General features: G+C 41.9%; 1 protein-coding gene across 1 annotated transcript in view; it reads right to left on the bottom strand.

Moving 5' to 3' along the window:
- The window catches only part of SLCO5A1 (solute carrier organic anion transporter family member 5A1), a 103039-nt gene extending 81982 nt beyond the window's left edge, over positions 1-21057 (bottom strand). Inside the window, exons 1-2 of the mRNA XM_030303899.1 lie at positions 20932-21057; positions 9615-9772 (exon numbers count right to left, since the gene is read on the bottom strand). Coding sequence (XP_030159759.1) covers positions 9615-9772; positions 20932-21057 — 284 coding nt within the window. The remainder of the gene's footprint in view (positions 1-9614; positions 9773-20931) is intronic.
- Positions 21058-24410: the final 3353 nt, after the last annotated feature.

Here is a 24410-nt window from a genome sequence, read left to right as displayed (position 1 = left end):
TCCCTTTCTATTTCTTGGAATAGCTTGAGAAGGATAGGTATTATCTCTGCTTTAAACGTCTGGTAGAACTCCCCTGGGAAGCCATCTGGTCCTGGACTCTTATTTGTTGGGAGATTTTTGATAACCGATTCAATTTCTTCGCTGGTTATGGGTCTGTTCAAGCTTTCTCTTTCCTCCTGATTGAGTTTTGGAAGAGTGTGGGTGTTTAGGAATTTGTCCATTTCTTCCAGGTTGTCCAATTTGTTGGCATATAATTTTTCATAGTATTCCCTGATAATTGTTTGTATCTCTGAGGGATTGGTTGTAATAATTCCATTTTCATTCATGATTTTATCTATTTGGGTCATCTCCCTTTTCTTTTTGAGAAGCCTGGCTAGAGGTTTGTCAATTTTGTTTATTTTTTCAAAAAACCAACTCTTGGTTTCGTTGATCTGCTCTACAGTTTTTTTAGATTCTATATTGTTTATTTCTGCTCTGATCTTTATTATTTCTCTTCTTCTGCTGGGTTTAGGCTGCCTTTGCTGTTCTGCTTCTATTTCCTTTAGGTGTGCTGTTAGATTTTGTATTTGGTATTTTTCTTGTTTCTTGAGATAGGCCTGGATTGCAATGTATTTTCCTCTCAGGACTGCCTTCGCTGCGTCCCAAAGCGTTTGGATTGTTGTATTTTCATTTTCATTTGTTTCCATATATTTTTTGATTTCTTCTCTAATTGCCTGGTTGACCCACTCATTCGTTAGTAGGGTGTTCTTTAACCTCCATGCTTTTGGAGGTTTTCCAGACTTTTTCCTGTGGTTGATTTCAAGCTTCATAGCATTGTGGTCTGAAAGTATGCATGGTATAATTTCAATTCTTGTAAACTTATGAAGGGCTGTTTTGTGACCCAGTATATGATCTATCTTGGAGAATGTTCCATGTGCACTCGAGAAGAAAGTATATTCTGTTGCTTTGGGATGCAGAGTTCTAAATATATCTGTCAAGTCCATCTGATCCAGTGTCTCATTCAGGGCCCTTGTTTCTTTATTGACTGTGTGTCTAGATGATCTATCCATTTCTGTAAGTGGGGTGTTAAAGTCCCCTGCAATTACCACATTCTTATCAATAAGGTTGCTTCTGTTTATGAGTAATTGTTTTATATATTTGGGGGCTCCGGTATTCGGCGCATAGACATTTATAATTGTTAGCTCTTCCTGATGGATAGACCCTGTAACTATTATATAATGTCCTTCTTCATCTCTTGTTACAGCCTTTAATTTAAAGTCTAGTTTGTCTGATATAAGTATAGCTACTCCAGCTTTCTTCTGGCTTCCAGTAGCATGATAAATAGTTCTCCATCCCCTCACTCTGAATCTAAAGGTGTCCTCAGGTCTAAAATGAGTCTCTTGTAGACAGCAAATAGATGGGTCTTGTTTTTTTATCCATTCTGATACCCTATGTCTTTTGGTTGGCGCATTTAATCCGTTTACATTCAGTGTTATTATAGAAAGATACGGGTTTAGAGTCATTGTGATGTCTGTATGTTTTATGCTTGTAGTGATGTCTCTGGTACTTTGTCTCACAGGGTCCCCCTTAGGATCTCTTGTAGGGCTGGTTTAGTGGTGACAAATTCCTTCAGTTTTTGTTTGTTTGGGAAGACCTTTATCTCTCCTTCTATTCTAAATGACAGACTTGCTGGATAAAGGATTCTCGGCTGCATATTTTTGCTATCTAGCACCCTGAAAATCTCGTGCCAATTCTTTCTGGCCTGCCAAGTTTCAAAAGAGAGATCAGTCACGAGTCTTATAGGTCTCCCTTTATATGTGAGGGCACGTTTACCCCTTGCTGCTTTCAGAATTTTCTCTTTATCCTTGTATTTTGCCAGTTTCACTATGATATGTCGTGCAGAAGATCGATTCAAGTTACGTCTGAAGGGAGTTCTCTGTGCCTCTTGGATTTCAATGCCTTTTTCCTTCCCCAGTTCAGGGAAGTTCTCAGCTATTATTTCTTCAAGTACCCCTTCAGCACCTTTCCCTCTCTCTTCCTCCTCTGGGATACCAATTATGCGTATATTATTTCTTTTTAGTGTATCACTTAGTTCTCTAATTTTCCCCTCATACTCCTGGATTTTTTTATCTCTCTTTTTCTCAGCTTCCTCTTTTTCCATAACTTTATCTTCTAGTTCACCTATTCTCTCCTCTGCCTCTTCCATCCGAGCCGTGGTGGTTTGCATTTTGTTTTCCATTTCCTTTAAAGCGTTTTTCAGCTCCTCATGACTGTTCCTTAGTCCCCTGATGTCTGTAGCAAGAGATTCTCTGCTGTCCTGTATGCTGTTTTCCAGCCCAGCGATTAATTTTATGACTATTATTCTAAATTCACTTTCTGTTATATTATTTAAATCCTTTTTGATCAGCTCATTAGCTGTTGTTATTTCCTGGAGATTCTTCTGAGGGGAATTCTTCCGCTTGGTCATTTTGGATAGTCCCTGGTGTGGTGAGGGCCTGCAGGGCACTTCCCCTGTGCTGTGGTGTATAACTGGAGTTGGTGGGCGGGGCCGCAGTCCGACCTGATGTCTGCCCCCAGCCCACCGCTGGGGCCACAGTCAGACTGGTGTGTGCCTTCTCTTCCCCTCTCCTAGGGGCGGGATTCACTGTGGGTTGGCGTGGCCCGTCTGGGCTACTTGCACACTGCCAGGCTTGTGATGCTGGGGATCTGGCGTATTAGCTGGGGTGGGAAGGCAAGGTGCACGGCGGGAGGGGGGGCAGGCTTAGCTCGCTTCTCCTTAGGTGATCCACTTCAGGAGGGGCCCTGTGGCAGCCGGAGGGAGTCAAATCGCTGCCGGAGGTTTGGCTCCGCAGAAGCACAGAGTTGGGTGTTCGCGCGGAGCGAGCAATTTCCCTGGCCGGAGCCGGTTCCCTTTGGGATTTTGGCTGGGGGATGGGCGGGGGAGATGGCGCTGGCTAGCGCCTTTGTTCCCCGCCAAACTGAGCTCTGTCGTCCGGGGGCTCCGCAGCTCACCCTCCCTTTGTCCTCCAGCCTTCCCGCTTTCCGAGCAGAGCTGTTAACTTATGACCTCCCAGACGCTAAGTCGCGCTTGCTAAGTCGCGCTTGCTGTCTGAACACAGTCCGTCAGGCCCCTCCGCTTTTGCAAGCCGGACTCGGGGGCTCTGCTTGGCCGGCGAGCCGCCCCTCCGCCCCGGCTCCCTCCCGCCAGTCCGTGGAGCGCGCACCGCCTCGCCGCCCTTCCTACCCTCTTCCGTGGGCCTCTCGTCTGCACTTGGGTCCGGTGACTCTGTTCTGCTAATCCTCTGGCGGTTTTCTGGGTTATTTAGGCAGGTGTAGGTGGAATCTAAGTGATCAGCAGGACGCGCGGTGAGCCCAGCGTCCTCCTACGCCGCCATCTTCCCAGAATCCCCTGAAATGTATTTTAAATTGCTAATGGCATTCAAATATTTTTCTGCAAGAATTTCAGAATATATTGAGTCTCTTAGCTGGCCCTTACCATAGTTAATCATGAGGGCCACCGAAGACACTTATGTTTGATCACTGCCTTCAAGAACTTACCTAGTTGTAAAGGAGCTAAAAATATAAGAAACAATCTCCAAGGAATGCACGAATATATACAATTAAGTGTTAGATCATGTGGTATAGACTATGAATGCTATAAACATTCAGATAAAGGAAATGTGTGTTAGAAACAGACACAGGAGAAGCAGACCTTGGAGAAGCAGACCTTGAGCTATGTAGAATTGAGAGTCTGTCATTGAACTCATCTGAGGTTGCCATGCTGCAAAGAGCAGAAAGCAAATGTAGAGAGTAGAACTCAAATTCTAGTTAAGGCCTTGGGCTTCTTGCTTGCATAATTCCTCAGGCGCAATCTCTCAGTCCCCTGTCAACCCTTTCTTAGCAAAGCAAGTAGAGGCTTCTGATCCTACCTAACAGGGTTGCCACTTTCTTACATATTGACTCCTTGCCTCTAATCTCTGTCCTTAAAGCTTTCAGGTTCTTAATGCTCAGACTCTGACTTCTGTATCAGCACATTCCTATAGTTGCAACCTGGATGCAAGCAGCATTCTAAGCATCGGTGTTGAAATCAACATTAATCATCATCCATTAAGAATATTAATCATCCATTAAGAATGTAGATCGGGGCATCTGAGTGGCTCAGTCGGTTAAGCGTCTGATTCTTGATTTCGGCTCAGGGCATGATCTCATGGTTTGTGAGATCAAACCCCACGCTGAGCTCTGCACTGACAGGGCAGAACCTGCTTGAGATTCTCCCTCTCCCTCTCTCTCTGCCCCTCCCCTGCTTGTGCTCCCTCTCTCTCTCAAAATAAATAAATAAACATTAAAAATATATATATTTAAAAAAGAATACAGATCAATAGAAAAGTAAAAATTCATTCAAAAATAGCGTTTCTATTAAAGTACTGTTATCAGCTGCTACAAAGGTCACACTTTTGCTGACAGAATAATTCCAAATGATTCCATAAACCAGTCATTAATAATCCAGTGTGCTATTTTCAAAGATACTTAAAGTTATATCAAATAAAGATTTATAAACAATCAGAAAAAAAAAAGGCTTTATTTTGAGAAGATTGCTCAGAGCAGACTTCTAGCAATTTCAATTATTCAGTGTACAATCAAGAACCCAGTGCCTGACACAGATTAGGTACTGAAAATCCTGAATAAGTAACATTGAATGAGATAGGTTTTAAAAAATAAAGTCATCTGTCTACAGAGAACATGGCTACGATCCTACCTGGCCCTGTAGTACCTCACTGCTTATGGGGCCTTTGCTGATCCGTCCCTCCTTATCTACCACCTTTCCGCACATACTACATTCAAGTCCCTTGAACTCCCTCAGTTCCCTAGACCAGAACAGGACAGGTAGCGCAACATAAGGGACAGTTCTAGAGCTGTGGCTTCACACAAACATGAGTTTTGTCTTGTCTTTTACCACTTACTAGCTCTAAGATCCTGGGGAAATTATTTCACTTTTCCAAACCAGCTTTCTCATCTGAAAGAAGAATACTACTAACTGCTTTTTGACGTCATCAGAATTAATAAGACAATGCATACGGTGGACCTAAAAAAATGCCTGCCCCAAATCAGCAATCAATTCAAAGTAGCTAGTTTTGTTTTTGTTATGTAGATCTGTATTCAGCAACACTACCCATCTCCACGCAGAGATATCGAATGAAAATTGTATGCAAACATTTAAGATAGACTTATAGTTGGGGCACCTGGGTGGCCACAGCCAGTTAAGCATCCACCTCTGGATTTCAACTCAGGTCAAAGTCTCATGGTTTGTGAGACTGAGCCGTGTTAGGCTCTGCACTGACAGCACAGAGCCTGCTTGGGATTCTCTCTCTCTTTTTCTCTCTGCCCCTCCCCTGCTTGTGCTCTCTCTCTCTCAAATAAGTAAATAAACATTTTTTAAAAATACACTTATAGTAGTCCAGAGCAAGAGTAAATAACAGAAGGAAGGGAAGAATTATAGCAAATAAACAAAAATAATATAAAAATAGTATAAAAGTTTGGGGTCTTTTCAAAGCAGAGCAAGCTGGCCCATATTCTTCAGTGGTCTTCAGTAGCATTGACAAAATGCATGATCTAATCATGGAGCCAAAGAAGACCCCAAGAAAAGCTGAGGAAGACAGAAAGTATGTGCTATATGTTAGCAAAAGACCATCAGTAAGAGCTAAAACTGAGAAACCAGAGTCCCTAAGTCTCTTTCATGAAGCATTACTCAGAGACGACTCACAAAGTGGAGCCAGTTAAGTATACTGACTAAGAGCTTCGCCTTGGACTGTTTCTTATCCCAGCTCTCACTGCCTCCAAGGCTTTGGGCAAGTTATTCAAATCACTGTGCGTCAATTTCCTCATCTGTAAAGTGGGCATTATATTAGTGACTACATATGGTTGTTGTGTATGTAGGCCTAAATATGAGGCTTAAACAAAAATGTCTGTGAAGCACTTAGTACAATGCTTGACACACAGTCATCACCCCATAAACATTAGCATTATTCATGCCTTCCTTCACTCTCTCAGTATATAGTTATTGAAAAATCCATCATTACTACTAGGCATTGGATTAAATAACATTGTATCAAATACCTCGCTTCTGGTCAAGGTAAAAGTCTATTATAAACTAAGCTACTTGATAAACAAAATTCAATTTTTAAAGAGATCTTTATTATACAGTTCTATATTGACAACTTTTATCATGTATACAACTAATATTGGACCATTAAAATAAATAGGGGCTCTTGGGTGGCTCACCCAGGTAAGCGTCCGACTTTGGCTCGGGTCATGATCTCACGGATCATAAGTTGGGACCCTCTGTCAGGCTTTGTGCTGACAGCTCAGAACCTAGAGTCTGCTTCAGATTCTGTGTCTCCCACCCACTCTCTCTCTTCCCCTCCCCTACTCATGCTCTCTCTCTCTCTCTCTCTCTCAAAACTAAATAAAAACATTCTTTAAAAATTTTGTAATAAAATAAATAAAAGTTCCTGAACATTTATTAAATTCAAAGAACTGAAAAATAGCTAACACAAACCATGTAACAAGAACTATTCTTTTTTCTCTTTTTTAAAAAAAATTTTTAATGTTTATTTATTTTTGAGAGATTGAGAGCAGAGGAGAGGCAGAGAGACAGGGAGACACGGAATCTGAAGCAGGCTCCAGGCTCCTCATCGTTAGCACAGAGCTGGACATGGGGCCTGACCCCTGGAACGCAAGATCATGACCTGAGCCAAAGTCAGACGCTTAACCAATTGAGCCACCCAGGCACCCATAGCAAGAATTATTTAAAGCTCCACAGATACAGACCCTTCTATTCCCCATAACAACCCTATGAAATAGCTACTGCAATTACTTCTATTTTATGGCGTTTTTTAAGACCAACAACTGAGGGGCACCTGGGTGACTCAGTCCCTTGAGTGTCCAACCTCAGCTCAGGTCTTGATCTTGTGGTTCGTGAGTCTGAGCCCTGCGTCAGGCTCACTGCTGTCAGCACAGAGCCTGCTTGCGATCCTCTGTCCCCCTCTCTCTCTGCCCTTCCCCTGCTTGTGCTCTCTCTCTCAAAAATAAATAAAACATTTTTAAAAATTTTTAATAAATAAAAATTAAAGAATTAAACCAACAACTGAGGCACAGAGAAGTTAAGTAACTTCCTCCAAGGTCACACAGCTATTAGGTGGCAGACTAAGATTTAAACCCAGGAGAATATGGCTTCAGAGTCTGCGCTCTTAATCACTCTACTTTGCTACCAATTGGAGTGATGTCTACTAGAAAACTTTAAAAAGTCAGTATATGGGGCACATGGGTGGCTCAGTCGATTAAGTGTCTGACTTCAGCTCAGGTCATGTCCCACAGTTCATGAGTTCGAGGCCTGTGTTGGGCTCTGTGTTAACAGCTCAGAGCCTGGAGCCTGCTTCAGATTCTGTGTCTCCCTCCCTCTCTGCTCCTCCCCTGCTCATTCTTTGTCTCTCTCTCCCTCTCTCTCAAAAATAAATAAACATTAAAAAATGAAATGAAATGAAATGAAATGAAATGAAATGAAATGAAATGAAATGAAATGAAAAATTAAAAGTCAGCATAAAGTACTTATGAGCCTGAAGCTCGTATCTCTTTCCTTCTCCCTGCCCCCAATTTGGTCCTCTTCATCTTTCCCCCTCCCTCTAGATGTTCCCTTTATTGACATGCTCTTTTCACAGACATCTAAATAGAACACAAAATATACATTGAATGTTCATAAACATATTTTAATAATCCACTTTTCCGAGAATAAAAAAAAAATCCTTAGTCTGATTTATTTCAGAAGAAAACAGTAATAGAGACCAAAAATTTCACTATTGGTTAAGAACTTAAAACTCCTGTGTTATTCCCCTAATGCTGACAAGGGAACTTCCTTTTGTATGATTTAAAAATTCTACCAGTCCAAGTTCATCTAGATCTTAGCACATCCATCTTCAAAGAGCATTACTTGTGAAAAGAGAAGTGTTATGTAACTTAATTGATATTTCTTAACTGCTTTGAAAATAGACAGTGTTAAGCATTATTCTCATGTACTTAAGAGTTATGAGATTATCTTATAATGAAATGCATAGGTAACAAAAATGCTCTAAGAAACTCTTTGGAAAGTAATCAGTTGACACTAATTTCTAATAGTGAACTATTCTCTTTACTATAAAATGAGCATTTCTTGTCAGTGTATACCTATTATTATATACCTATTATTATATACCTATTATTACATTTAATCCATGTTAAATGAACTCAGGAAGCCAGTACTTTTTGGTTGGTGCTTGCTATCATGAAGAAATAACTTATGTGCAAGTTGAGGACAATGAAGAACTCAACACAGTCCTGGCTGTGTGGATGAATAACCTAACATCCAAAGTTGGAGTTCTCATTCTAAGTCCTCAAGATTACTTATTTAGCAAGACAATTAAGGGCTACAAGTGAGAGAACAGCTAAATCTCTAGCACTCATTGGAAAAACAATTACTGAGTGAAAAGATTCACTAACAGTGTGACAATGGAAAAGAGGGGGCTGGAGTTTGGGGCAGTCGGGGAGGGCTGACAAAGCAGAAACACAGATATAATAAGGAAGTGGGAGGAAAATATTTTTTTAAAAGGCACAGCAAAGATAATGAAAGCTAGGACACAGCAAAGATAATGAAAGCTAGGACACAGGAAAGCCCCAACACAGCCACCTTCTCCTCCTCCACTCTGCTATTTATAGCAGAAAATGCCTCAACCCTAAAGAAGGATTGGATTAAGCCAATATTCCCAAGCCCTCAGCACTAGTTTCCCATTGCTGCTATAACTACCCCACCCTTAGGGTTTAAAACTACTTAAACGTGGTATCTTACAGTTCTGGCGATCAACAGTCTCAAGTGGGCTGACAAGGCTGCATTCCTTTCGGAGGCTCTAGGGGAAAAAACCTATTTCCTTGGGTTTCCTAGCTTCTAGAGTCTGAGTGTGTTCCTTGGCTCATAGAATCTTCCTCCATCTCCAAAGAATGTGGCTCCAACCTCTGCTTCAATCACCACATCTTCTCTCACTCAGACCCTCCTGTCTCCCTCTTACCCTTATAGGGACCCCTGTGATTACACAGGGCCCATTCCTGCCATGAGGATAGTTTCCCTGTCTCAAGACCCCTTAATCACATCTGCAAAGTGTCTTGCCATATAAGCCAACACATCCATAGGCTCTGGAGATTAGGACATGGATATCTCTGGAGGATTAACTATTCTGCCTTCCACCCCGTCCTGGGTGACTTTCAGCTGTTTCTCATATTCCCTTGCGGGAAATTTTTATTTTAACTATAAGAGTACCACAACGTGAACTATCAATAATAAGTGAAATAGGGGCGCCTGGGTGGCTCAGTCAGTTAAGCGTCCAACTTTGGCTCAAGTCATGATCTCACAGTTTGTGGGTTCAAGCCCCACATCAGGCTCTGTGCTGATAGCTCAGAGCCTGGAGCCTGCTTCAGATTCTGTGTCTCCCTCTCTCTCTCTGCCCCTCCCCTGCTCATGCTCTGTCTCTGTCTCAAAAATAAATAGAAACATTAAAAAAAATTATAAAAAAATAATAATAAGTGAAATGAAAAATTTAGTAAACAATTCTTACCAGTTTCCAATGAAACGAGGGTCATTCTGATCAAGGTTAACAGGATTTCTGGGATCGACATAAAACCCAATAAGAAGTCCACCTAATAAATATCCCACTGCAGGACCAAGTGCTCCCATGACATACATGATGGCTGAGAAGACAGAAGGGGAAACATGAAATACAGCAACGTGTTATTTAAATTTCAAGAGCTGTCTAATTTCAGTCATTCCATTTATATGTCACAGTTAAACCCAGTTAACAGCATCCAAAAACAAAGAACTTAGAGATTGTGCCTCTATTTATATTTGGGTTTCAAATCATGCCCTTTATTTAGCTGCTGCCTGTTGTCCTTTTAGAACATCAGAATCATCTGGACAGCTTTTCGGTTGCTTTTGTTTGGTTTTTTTAATGTAAGTGCTCGGCCCCACTAAATTTAAATTTCTGAAAGTGCTAGTTAATGAGCAGTCACTGGATAACCAAGAGAAGATGAAACGTAGTATCAAGATTAAAAAATAAATAAATAAACATAAATAAATAAATACAAGGTCATTTCAAGATAAGAAGGAAAAAAAAGTAGAAGTCACTTGTCACAGCTGGAAGATTCTAACAGAACGAGTGAACCAAGGCCAGATTCTGCCATGAAGCTGGATTTAATTGAATTGGCAAAGGTGCTCAAGCCCCCTCAAATCATGAATATTTTTCAAACCACCACTTTAGAATCAAAGAAGAGCTTCCAATGCATTTGGTTTATTGTTAATTGAGGAACCTTAAAGATTCATAAATCTTGTTAAATGGCATGAGTGAGAAGGTCCAAATGGATAGCAGGAACCCACAGCTGAATGAAAAAATAACTTTTTAAAGCACATGACCAAAACAGGAGGGGAAGGGGTTCTGTCAGTAGATCAGAAAGGTTTTCATTCTATCCAAAAAACAATTTGGCCATCAAAATGGGCTTAGAGCAAAACATAACAATAAATTAGGGGTGCCTGGGTGGCTCAGTCGGTTGAGTGTCTGACTTTGGCTCAGGTCGTGATCTCGCAGTTCAAGCTCCGCAACGGGCTCTGTGCTGACAGCTCGGAGCCTGGAGCCTGCTTCACATTCTGTGTCTCCCTCACTCTCTGCCCCTTCCCTGCTCATGCTCTGTCTCTCTCTGTCTCAAAAACAAATAAACATTAGAAAAAAATAACAATAAATTCACTGTCATGCCCTTATATTGTTTTGACTGCTGTGATTTCAAATAAAAAAATAATTTTGTCAATTTTTAAATTTTGAGGTAGGATATGAAATTCCTTGAAAATCGTAGAAAAATCTAGCCACACATTCCAAACCCATTTTTTTTTCCTGCTAAAATTTAGTTATTTGGGGAGAAATCTATAAACACTTTTAAGATACTCTTGGGTGCAAGGCATGATAAACTCAGGTGTTGAGGCACCTGGGTGGCTCATTGGTTAAGCGTCCGACTTTGGCTCAGGTCATGATTTCACGGTTCTTGAGTTCAAGCCGTGTGTCGGGCTCTGTGCTGACAGTTCAGAGCTTGGAGCCTGCTTCGGTTTCTGTATCTCCCTCTCTCCTCTCCCTCTGCCCCTCCCCTGCTCATTCTCTCTCTCTCTCTCTAGAATAAACCTCAAAAAAAAAAACCCTCAGGTGTTACATATTTCTCATTTCTGTTGCCATCATGCATTTAAGCTACTGAATAAATAAATAACTAGTTTTCCATACCCTTTAAATAGCACCATATTGGGGTGGCTCAGTTGGTCAAGCATCCAACTTCAGCTCAGGTCATGATCTCAAAGTTCATGAGTTCAAGCCCCACGTCGGGCTCTGTGCTCATAGCTCAGAGCCTGGAGTTTCAGATTCTGTGTCTCCTTCTCTCTCTGCCCCATCCCCACTCATGCTCTGTCTCTCTCTGTCTTAAAAATAAGTAAAACATTAAAAAAATAAGAAATAAAAAAATAAATAGCACCATATTTACCAAAAAGAAAATTTGACTAATCAGACTAGCTCCGCCTTACTTTATCACCTGCACCTAAATAAACTTTGAATAAACTTGTACCTCCTGTTACTTATCACTACAGACAGTAATTTAACACCTGCTCCCATTTTTCACACTATTTCATAAGAGAAAGTGCCGTGTTTATTTTACAGAATCGTCTGCTTGTAACAAAAGACATTAGGTGCTTCGACTTCTCCATCTGTGTTTGGAAATGGAGAATGGAAGCACAGCCACAAGTAACTGGTATTCCTTTGGAAGCATGCTTTTAATAAAACAAAATTAGAATTTTGATAAATATCTTGTTAACCTCTCTGTTTATAGCCTGAAACGGAACTCGAGAATAAAAAATGCTTTTTCAGTTTTACCCATATGCATATGAAGATAAAATTTATGTTTACACCTCCAGGCAAATCAGCACCATTTACAACTTAAAACTGTAATGAGGCCAAAATGTGACATGAATCATCTTCCCAAAATAGTTCTTCTGGCATGAAAGAGACTGTCTTACAAACACAGACAGGGAAAAGGGTATTTCCGCCATCCTGTTTATGCCTGGGGCACTTGAGTGCAGCATCTCGGAATGCCAAGCAGCACGGTGCAGGATGTGTGCTGGCAAGACCTCGCAATTACATGGCGAATGGAACACCAATTAAATGACATCTCCAAAAAAACTTAACTACTCTTTAACTTCTCTTAAATTTTTGTTTATTTTTGAGAGAGAGAAAGAGTGCACGCGCGCACAAACACACACACACACACACACACACACACACACACACAAGGGGGGAAGGGGCAGAGAGAGAGAAAGACACAGAATCCGAAGCAGCCTCCAGGCTCTCAACTGTCGGCACAGAGCCCAACGTGGGGCTCAAACTCACGAACCGTGAGATCATGACCCGAGCCGAAGTCGGAGGCTTAACTGACTGAGCTACTCGGGAGCCCAAACTTAACTACTTTTTCAAATACAGATAAAACTTTTTAAAATTCAGCTATGTAATCAGAAAAAGTTTATTTGTAATATCTAGCAAACACTTAGGCCAACTGAATCATTCACACTAACATATATATACACATATATCTATATAATTGTATTACATATTATGCTCTCTATAATAGTGTCGTGACTATACTATATATCTATAAATCAATAAATATATAACACTATAGATAGAGATAGAGATATATAATAACTCGTTGACATGGTCCTATTTAGTAAATAAATCCTTCTGGCCACTGAGCTAACATTTATTAATTGATTAACCAGTAGAACTCATTCAGAGCTTATTAGAGGGGCAAATTGTTGACACAAATTCGTATCACTCACCCTCCCAGTCAAAAATTCTCAATCGCCACCCACCCAACAACCACCACTGCTTGAAGAAAGTCCAAACTGCTCTGGAGTTCAAGGGTGGGACGAGTTGGCCTCCTCCTGCCATTTTACTCTTCAAACCTACTGACTGCACTCAGGGCTCCAGGCAGACTGACTCTCAGACAGACCTGGGCAGAGCCACCTCTCTTCCCTTGAAGACCCACCGTGCCCCCAGGCTTCCCTGTCTGTCTGAATCCTACCTGTTCTTCAAGGCCTAACCAAGTCCAGTACTGCCTGTCCTCCCCTGAGTGGTCTCTGTCTCCTCAGAGACCTCCTCCTCTGTCTATTCCAGCGGCCTCCACACTTTTTCATCAGCCATCTCTATTGGTAAGAGTTTTTAAACATTTACCACAGGGGTGCCTGGGTGACTCAGTGGGTTAAGCGCCAGACTCTAGATTTCAGTTCAGATCATCACCTCACAGTTCATGAGATCGAGACCTGTGTCAGGTGGGCTCTATGCTGACAGCATGGAACGTGCTTGGGATTCTCTCTCTCCCTCTCTCTCTCTCTGCCTCTCCCCTGCTTGTGCTCTCTCTCTCTCTCTCTCAAAATAAATAAATAAACATTAAAAAAAAAAAGCTTCAAAAATGAACTATTGGGACCTCATCAAAATAAAAAGCTTCTGCACAGCAAAGGAAACAATCAGCAAAACTAAAAGGCAACAAAGGGAATGGGAGAAGATTTTTGCAAACGATATATCAGATAAAGGGTTAGTATCCAAAATCCATATAGAACTTATATGGAACTTATATAGAACTTATAACTCAACACCCAAAAAACAAATAATCCAGTGAAGAAATGGGCAAAAGACATGAATAGACACTTCTCCAAAGAAGACATCCAGATGGCCAACCAACACATGAAAAAATGCTCAACATCACTCACCATCAGGGAAATACAAATCAAAACCACAATGAGATACCACCTCACACCTGTCAGAATGGGTAACATTAACAACTCAGGCAACAACAGTTATTGGTGAGGATGCAGAGAAAGAGGATCTCTTTTGCACTGCTGGTGGGAAGGCAAACTGGTACAGCCACTCTGGAAAACAGTACAGAGGTTCCTCAAAAATTTAAAAATAGAATTACCCTACGACCCAGCAATTGCACTACTAGGCATTTATCCAAGGGATACAGGTGTGCTGTTTCGAAGGAGCACACACATCCCAATGTTTATAGCAGAGGTATCAACAATAGCCAAAGTATGGAAAGAACCCAAATGTCCATCGACTGATGAATGGATAAAGAAGATGTGGTATATATATACAATGGAGTGTTACTCGGCAATCAAAAAGAATGAAATCTTGCCATTTGCAACTACGTGGATGGAACCAGAGGGTATTACGCTAAGTGAAATTAGTCAGAGAAAGACAAAAATCATATCACTTCACTCATAGGAGGACTTTAAGAGACAAAACCAATGAACATAAGGGAAGGGAAACAAAAACAATATAAAAACAGGGAGGGGGACAGAATAGAAGAGACTCATAAATATGGAGAACAAACTGAGGGTTACGGGAGGGGTTGTGGGAGGGGGAATGGGTTAAACGGGTAAGGGGCATTAAGGGATCTACACCTGAAATCATTGTTGTACTGTATGCTAACTAACTTGGATGTAAGTCCAATAAATTAAAAAAAAAACTTTAAACATTTACCCACAGTGTACTTTTCTGTATAAGCAACGTGTACTTACCATCAGCCTCGCTCTCATAGCTTGCACCTGATATATCAGTAAACCCCGCTGGTTCTACCATCACATCACATAAACACACAGCCTCTTCCCCATGCCTCTACCTTGGCCCAAGCCACCAACGTCACTCATCTGGAAAATGGCTCCAGGCCTTCCAGCTGGTGGTATTCCTGCTACTCTCTTCCTCCCTACAATGAATTTTCAACACAGCAGCCCTAACAATCCTTCAGAAACATAAGGCAGGTCATGTCACTTCTTTGCTCACACCCTCCAGTGGCTTCCCATCGTGCTGGCAAGAAAAGCCAAAATCCTTTTATATGGCTGCAAGGACCTGCCCACACCTTTGCACCACCCCCTATGATCTCTCTGCTCCGTCTCCTATCCTTTTCCTTGTTCACTCAGCTCCAGTCAAACTGACCTCTCTCTTCACCCTCCCAGGCACATTCCCACCTGAGGGTGTTAGCGCTTGGATTGTGCGTGCCTGTGTGCACGTGTGTAAGTGTGTGCAGGTGTCTCTTTCCCAGAGAGCCACACGGTACATTCCCTTACTTCCTCCAAATAGGAATTCAAATAGTTCCTTCCCACCAAGGCCTTGCTTGGCCATCCTATCTAAAACTTTAAAAACCTTTTCCCCAATGCTTCCCACCCTCTCTCTGCTTTATTTTTCTCCTTAGCGTACGTTGGCACCCAATACACTCTACATTTCCTTTGTTCATCTTGTTTATCACCTGTCCTCCCCGTCTAGAACATAAGATCCAGAAGGGCAGGGATCTTGCCAGTGGTATTCACTGACAAAAGTAGTGTAGGAGGCATGAAACTCATTTCGCTCCCATTATTCATTAACTTTCCCACTCCCAGTGAACGCTCTGCTGTTATTAACAACAGTAGATGTCAGGGATAAGAGCCTTCTTCAGCATACATCAGCTCTTGAGATATCAGCTAATCACTGTCGGGTTGATAGTTCCATGTTTTTGTCTGTGTTTCATCAGATGTGATGATACTGTTATTGGTTTTCTCTCCCAATGAGGAGCTTATACTGGGAGTACAGGCTATCCAGTGAACCAGCAATAGAAAGAACCACAAGTTCCAAGTTTCAAGAGTTGTCTAATTTCAGTCATGTCGTATATTTATGTCACAGTTAACCCCAGTTAACAGCATCCAAAAACAAAGAACTTTAGAGATTGTGCCTCTATTTATATTTGGGTTTCAAATCATGCCCTTTATTTAGCTGCTGCCTGTTGTCCTTTTAGAACATCAGAATCATCTGAAGAATTTTCTTCCTATACCCCAGTGGACTGTATCACACCCCTCCTGGGCCGTACACAATTCAGCTTCATTCCCCTTTGGGAGAACCCTGGGCCATTCCGTTCATTTAAATTTGAGTATGCCTTGCTCTTAATTTCTACTTCTCTCTTCAAATGTTTATATCTTATCTTTTGAAGTAGCTCTTCATCCTTGAGAGCAGGAGCTGTATCGTGTACAGTACTGTGTGGTGGTTAAATCACAGACTCCAAACTCCCGGGTTCGAATCCCTGCTTCCATTATGCACATGAAGTGCTTAGCCTATGATAAACACTGAAGAAATATTAAGTTGTATTTTTATATGTTGAATGATCACTTATTCATCCTCTAACAAATATTATTAAATACTAAGTTTGTATAGGCCAAATACATATATTACTTAACGGAAGACACACTTTTCTTTACATTACCTTGATAAATTATCTTTTCTGGAATCATAACTTTTGATCCAGGAGTTAGTTTTGATAATGGGCTTGGCAGATGGGAATGGGGAAAGACAAGATCCGGACCTTTCTTTCTTCACACAAAGGTCAGTATAGGGTATCTTCCCGAAGCTGAGAATGTGCCTTGCTTGCCTATGTCTATTATTCTTTTTAAATAACTTTTAAGGTTTTTTTCCTAATGATTACAAAATATAATACGAATTTCTTATGGAGAAAACTCTCAAGAACACACAAAATTTTTTTTCTAAATCACCAACAATCCATACTACCCAGATAATGATAGTAATAATACTAATAAATACTTTTTACTATTCATATACTGTATAAATTTTTTAAGTAGCTGGAATTATACAGTACTTATTATTGTACACTATGTTTTTTGGGGGTGCCAGAGTGGCTCAGTAGGATAAGTGTCTGACTCTGGCTCAGGTCATGATCTCACGGTTCATGAGTTCAAGCCCCGCGTGGGACTCTGTCCTGAGAGCTCAGAGCCTGGAGTTTGCTTCAGATTCTGTGTCTCCCTCTCTCTTGGCCCCTCCCCTGCTTATACTCTGTCTGTCTGTCTCTCTCTCTCAAAAATGAACACTAAAAAGTATATGGTTTTTTGCACGTAATATCTCAAACATTTCTTACATCGATAAATATTCTTCTAAAACATTTGTCATAGCTAAATGATGAGCCTTCGTGCGGCTATCACATACGTCCTTTAATAACCCCTCACTGGGGCGCCTGGGTGGCTCAGTCAGTTAAGCATCCGACTCTTGATTTCGGCTCAGATCATGATCTCACAGTTCATGGGTTCTGCGCTGATAGCACAAAGCCTGCTTGGGATTTTCTCTCTCCCTCTCTCTTTGCCCCTCCCCCTCTCCCTCTCTCCCTCTCTCTCTCTCAAAAACAAATACACATTTTAAAAAATCTTTACAAAAACCCCTTACCGATGCCAGCTATCTGCTACCACAAATGTCTGATTGGGGGTATTCCTCTGAAGATTATCTCAACCCTTTGTTATTACCTATGCTCCACGGAACTAGACCCCAGCCTGAGGACTACAGCCCCCACCCCAAACCACCCTCAGCTGGGTGAGCTTTTGTGGAACTAAGAAGCCACTATTAAATGAAGTGGGCCTGAAAGGGCCCTTCGGCAGGGTGGGGCCAGTTCTTGGCCTCCATCCTGGACATTACGGCTGGTTTGACAAAGAAACGACTCTGGGGCAAGGCTGACCCACCAACAACTTGGTAACTGTCTCATCACCTGCTTCCGACCTGCTTCCTTCACTTCCTTTCCCCAAGCTGTTTACTTTTGGACATTCCGTTTTAATTTTCTTCTTAAATTATCGTTTACCCTATTTTGTGATCATTTATGCTTTTTTACATTAAAGCACATTAACTTCTACTTTTAATCCCATTTACCTTCCTTAAATTATTTTTCACCCCATTTTGTGATCATTTATGCCTTTCGACATTAAAGCACATAACTTCCACTTTAAATCCCATTTACCTTCACATTTTTAACTTTTCTCCTGTAGATTTAACCTTTATTCTAATTTAATACCTCTTTTCACTTTTACATCATAAAATGTTTTAGCTGCTGCTTTTTCTGTACTTCTTAATGCATTTTAATCTTTTAAAAATATTTTTCTGGGCGCCTGGGTGGCTGTCGGTTGAGCATCTGACTCTTGATTTCACCTCAGATCATGATCTCAGGGTTTGTGAGATCGAGCCCCACCCACATCGGACTATGTGCTGACAGCACTGAGGCTGCTTTGGGAGTCTCTCTCTCTCTCTCTCCCTCCCTCGCTCTCTGCCCCTCCCCCACCCACGTGTGCATGTGCTCTCTCTCTCTCTCTCAAAATAAACATTTTAACAATAAATATTTTTTTCAATAATTTTAATTTAAAATTAAGTATCAATTTTTTTTTCAAATTATCTGTTGCCTTCTATTTCTCATACCTTAAGTAACTTTGCATATGTTTTTAGCCCCATTTATATTAGGCTAATTTTTCAGTTTTATAAACTGTCTTTATTTTAAACTTTGTTATACCCCTGATTTTTATGTTATATTTCATGTTTAGGGCTTTCTCTTTCCTTTTGTATCCTTTCAACAACATATTCTTTTAAGAGTCTTCGTTTATCTTAATCATCTCTTATGTTTTACTTATTTTGTGATCAGTTTTGGTAACAGTTCATTAGATGTTGGGACTGGCCATTGCCCACACTGTCTCTGTAGTCCTGTTCAGCTGCCCTGCATGGCTTTTCCAGCCAGTTAAGGACAGTAGCCTGAGATTCAGGGTTAATTCTCCCCTGGGCTCAAGGCTTTACCCATGGCATATCTGATTAGCTGGACCCCATGACTGCTGTCGCCCATGATCCAATAATAACAAAATGTGAGTTCTAAATCCCAGGTCTCTGATGAATAAGCACTGACTCTAAGACAAGCCAGGCCCACAGAGTGAAACAAACAAGCCAGAGTGTTCTTCCTCATTCAGGTCCAGTCTGGCCTAGGGAGGGTCCCATGGGTTGACCTTCCCAATGGCTACCCAGGAGAGAGAAAAGGCATAAGTGGACCCTGCAAAATTCTGTACCTATTTCACCCCTTGTTAAAGCCTACATCTCCATCTCTGGCAGACTTAAAAGACACTCCTCCTTCCTCATCACAAAAGCCCAACTTGACTGCATTGGTATTATCCCAAATAGGATTGTTCTGTGGGGTCAGCAGCAACCAGGGGAACAGCTCTCTGAACCCTACAGAGTCTATGTTGGGTAACTTAACCTGCTCCTGAATCACAAGAAATGATTCCAGAGCTACTAATAGTGACCAGCCAGCCATGAGCCTTGCTGGACTTGGGAAACTGAGGGCCCAATCAAAATCAGCAAAGATTCTAGTATCACAAATCCCTACAGTTACCTCCTTCCTAGCCTCAACCCCCAATGGTGAGTAGGGCTCCACATTGCCAGATCAGAGGTCACTCAGTCACCCATGTGCTCTGTGATGCCAGGCCCTAGGACAAGGAAGGGGCCTCGCAAAGTTCAATAAGATTGATGCCCAGTCCTCCAGAAGAGGAACAGGTAAAACCAGCTATGATTCAAGGCTCAGCGAATAAGTGTGCCAAGTAGCAGCAATAGGCCAGGGACCGGGGGAGAGGAATGACTCACACTGTAACTAGCTGAGGAGAGAGAATAGATAAGCCTTTCTGGAAAAGATGACTTTTAACATAAGCCTACAAAAATGGGCAAAAGAGGACACTAGACACTAAGGGTCCCATAGGGGCAAAAGCACACGAGTCTGGAAGCATACGGCCTGCCCGGGGAGTCGCAAGTGGTTGTGCCCCTGGAGGTACAACTGCCTCAGAGGACAGTGACCACCACTGCCTCTGTGCTAGTCCCATCCAGGGGTCTCGGTGCCCAGCTGTGTGCAGGCTGCTCAGTTGCTGTTCTCTGAGGACGGTGAGGAGGGACGGCAGCATAGAGCATCAGCTTCCCCATCAGTGTCATCGGTGACACTGAGAGATGGTTTTGCTGTCGTTTTCCACACAGCAGTAGCGGAGCAAGTCACTTCCACTGTGCGACTGAGGTCAGGCCTGACATGGAGAACGGGAAGTCAGAGCACTGGTCCTTGGGGTCTCCTGAGCACGTGATTGTCTCCCCTCACTCTCCCTCCCCCCTTCCTTCTGCATTAGTCACTGGAATGTAGCCAGAAGTCTGAGCCACCATGTTACATCCAAAGGCCTCTCCTTCCACCTCATTTCTGCTGTCCCTAGCTCTTGGGAGAATAAAAATCTCCCCTTCTAATTCATTCTCTTCATTTATGGGCAGAATTCAACTGGATAGATATCTTTCCTTTCTGTCTGTTCAGTTTCTATGCCCCCCTCTTTTGGCAAACGCTATTTTGTTTTTCTTTAGGAACCACGGACCCTCCATTGCACAGTCTCAATGACCTCCATGATTCACTGGTAGACAGATGACCAGTGCAGGCCAATCAGATGCTCTTCTCCCAGACACCAGGTGGCTCACTCCCTTACTTCTTCCAGATCTATATTCAAGTATCATTCTTCAGAGAAGCTATAGTTCACCACATATCTAAACACGGCGCCCCCCCACCTCCCCTGCCCCATTACTCTTTGTCACCTTGCCCTGCTGGGGTTTTCATTATGGCCAATTCCACCATGTGGCATTACATTTGACCGCTTGCTTATTCTCTGTCTCTCCCACTGGAATGTTGCTTCCATGAGAACAAGAGCCGCTTTTGTCACTGATGCCTTATCATTGCCTGAGCAGCGCTGACCTTAAGCACTAATGAATATTGTTGAACAAGAAGGGATGAAGGCATGGACTTCTAATCTTGAGTGAAGTAACAAAAGCAATCGAAGTGGATTTGTCCTTGCAACACTGCCTTGAAGAAACATCCATTGGTTCCTGTTCCCTAGACCCCTGGGGCTGCCCTGTCCTTGTGAGCCATCCCTACTCACCTTCCCCAGAACATCCTTGGTTTGACAGAGCTGGCTCCTGTGGTTTACAGCCACAGAGCCTTGACACCTACCTCCAAAACACCTCCAGGCCTGACCCTTACTTCTGCCAGGCTCTCCGAGGTCACCACCCTCCCCAGCTGGGTTCCCCCAGTTCTCAGAGCTTCATTGCAACTGGCCTGGATGTGCTGCGCCCTCATTTGAACTTGGTTCTCATTAATCAGCCTCTGCTCTCTGTTGCTGCCCACTTCCCACTTTTCGCCGCTCACTGTCCACCACTTCTCCACATTCCCTCTGGCACAGGACCCACTTTCTCAGCTGCCCTCCATGGCCAGTAAATGCTGCCAAGAACCAATGATGACAGGGGTTTGGGTTACAAACATAATTTAGGCTCAGTCCCAGGAGCTGGGATTTACCCAGAATGGTCCCACAGCAAAATGTATTGCACACATGCCTATTAAACCCGGTCTGGGACATAGTGATAGGAGGTCACCCTTTTGAATACGTTTGGTGGCATAGCTGTTGCAGACAGGAAGATGACGTGAGAAGCAATCCACACTTCACTGTTGTATCACAGCAATGACACCAACTCGCATTTGACTTGCACAATGTCTTGAAAACTAGCCAAGGTACTTAACAGCACCAGTGCACCATGTTTAAAGAAAATATTCCCTTGCTCGCTCCTTCCACTCACAAGCACAGGCAGATAAGAGACCTCTGATCTCAGTTATATGTAGCAGCAATTTGTCTTGTCTTAAGTGATTCAGTTATTGTGACACAGGCCTGACAGTAAAAGAACAGCTGCCACAGCAGTCAGGGAATAGTCTATCACTTTGCTAAAACATCTAGAGAGCATCTTAGGTCACAAATGAGAAGGGAAAAGGGTTAGGCAGATTCAGAGTGTTTTTTCCTCGCTACCATAGCAAGCAAGGGTTGGTTTAAGTTCACTATCTTCCTTTAGAAATATTTTCAAAGTCGTTCATTTCTAAAATGGAACACGCTTAATATATTTTTTTTAATTTTAATTAAAGGGGTGCCTAGGTGGCTCAGTCGGTTAAGCATCTGGCTTCAGCTTAGGTCATGATCTTGCAGTTCATGGGTTCGAGCCCTGCATCAGGCTCTGTGCTGACAGCTCAGAGCCTGGAGCCTGCTTTGGATTCCGTGTCTCCTTCTCTCTCTGCTCCTCCCTTGCTCTCTCTCTCTCTCTCTCTCTCTCTCTCTCTCTTTCTCTCTCTCTCTCTCAAAAATAAACATTAAAAAAATTTTTTAAGGGAACACCCAAGTGCGTATAGAAGGAGCCATTTACACTTAATTAACATCTGGGGCATGGTGGGTGTTTAATGTGCTATAGCTTTAAAACATCAAATTGGGCACCTATGAGTGACCACTATCTATAAACTCAGTCCAGTCCTTAGGAGGGACCATGAGGACAGCTACTATGAAAGCATAAAAAAAAATTATGTTGGGGTGCCTGGGTGGCTCATTTGGTTAGCATCCGACTTCAGCTCAAATCATGATCTCACTGTTCCCGAGTTCGAGCCCCGTGTCGGGCTCTGTGCTGATAGCTCAGAGCCTGGGGCCTGTTTTAGATTCTGTGTCTCCCTCTCTCTCGCTGCCCCTCCTCTGCTCATGCTCTGACTCTCTCTTTCAAAAATAAATAAAACATTACAAATTGTTTTAATCATGTCAATTTTTTAAAATTATATTTTGAGGCAAAAATAGTTTTATTAAGAGTTAAAAATGGATTCCTTTAGAACACAAACTGAAAACGCATAACAGGATAATCAAAATACTAAATGAACCCATGAGAAACTAATTTGACTAGTTATCAAAGCAACAGAAGTTGCAAACAATGAGATACCACTCTACTAAAATAAACTAAAAAGACGGAAAGTGCTTAGTGCAGATACAAGTCAGTGAATTCATTATTCCCATCCATTGCTGGCACAGAGTTACAACTGGAATAAGCTTTGGACAGCAATTCACCATATCTATCATGACGACATTTATCATTGCGTTTTGTAGACAGAAAAATAGAAACAGTAAAAATAGTAACTAACTACATTTTGATTCATAATGCAGCTATTGACTTTAATGTTGACAGAGTTTTTATACCTTAAGGAAATACTTATTTTTAAAATGTAAGTGAATATGAAGAACACAAAATTTTGTTAACCATGTGATCATAATTATGTAAAAAAAAATACATTAAAAAAATTTTTAATGTTTATTTATTTTTGAGAGAGACAGAGAGACAGAGTGTGAGCAGGGCAGGTACAGAGAGAGTGGGAGACAGAATCTGAAGCAGGCTCCAGACTCTGAGCTGTCAGCGCAGAGCCCGATAGGGGGCAAGATTCGAACCCACGAACCATGAGATCATGACCTAAGCTGAAGTTGGATGCTTAACCAACTGAGTCTCCCAGGAGCCCCCCCAAAAAACATACATTTTAAGACAAGACTGTCTACAGAAAAGCTACTAGAACCAATAAGTGGGTTTAACAAGGTTGCATGATACAAGATTAATATTTTAAAAATCAATTAAATTTCTATGTACAAGTAACAGTCAGAAATAAATATCATTTATAATAGAATCACAAAATAAAATACTTAGAAATAAACCTGACAAAATATAAGAAACACCTATACACTTAAAATTGTAGGGGCGCCTGGGTGGCGCAGTCGGTTAAGCGTCAGACTTCAGCCAGGTCACGATCTCACGGTCTGTGAGTTCGAGCCCCACGTCAGGCTCTGGGCTGATGGCTCGGAGCCTGGAGCCTGTTTCCGATTCTGTGTCTCCCTCTCTCTCTGCCCCTCCCCCGTTCATGCTCTGTCTCTGTCTGTCCCAAAAATAAATAAAAACGTTGAAAAAAAATTAAAAAAAAAATTGTAAAACATTGCCAAAAAAATTAAAGACGATCTAAATAAATGGAGAGATATGCCCTGTTTCTGGGTGAAAAAAAACAATATTGCTAAGATATCAAGTTTCCCAAAAAGAATCAATAAATTCAATCCAATTCCACTCAAAATCCCTGCAGGCTTTTTGTAGAACTGACAAACTGATTCTGAAAGTCAAAGAACATATGGAAATGCAGAAGACATAGATCAGCCAAAGCAATTTTGCAAAAGAGCAAAGTTAGAAAACTAAAACTATCTGATTTCAAGACTTATAAAGATGCTGTAATCAACACAATGTAGTGCTGGTTTAAAGGTGGACACATAGGGGCACCTGGGTGGCTCAGTTGGTTAAGCGTCCAACTTCAGCTCAGGTCATGATCTCATGGTTCATGAGTTTGAGCCATGCATCGGGCTCTATGCTGACAGCCCAGAGCCTGGAGCCTGCTTCAGATTCTGTGTCTCCTTCTCTCTCTTTCTCTCTCTCTCTCTCTCTCTCTCTCTCTCTCTGCCCCTCCCCCACTCATACGCTGTCTGTCTCTCTCTCTCAAGATAAAAAGGTAAAAAAAAATAATAATAAAGGTAGACAAGTATATCTGTGGAATAAAAAAGAAAGTCAATAAATAAATAAATAAATAAATATTAAAAAGAAAGTCCAAAA

This window comes from Lynx canadensis, chromosome F2 (assembly GCF_007474595.2).
Source record: "Lynx canadensis isolate LIC74 chromosome F2, mLynCan4.pri.v2, whole genome shotgun sequence".
Classification (NCBI taxonomy): domain Eukaryota; kingdom Metazoa; phylum Chordata; class Mammalia; order Carnivora; family Felidae; genus Lynx; species Lynx canadensis.
The sequence above is the reverse complement of the archived record's forward strand: the minus strand, read 5'-3'. Positions and strand labels throughout refer to the sequence as shown.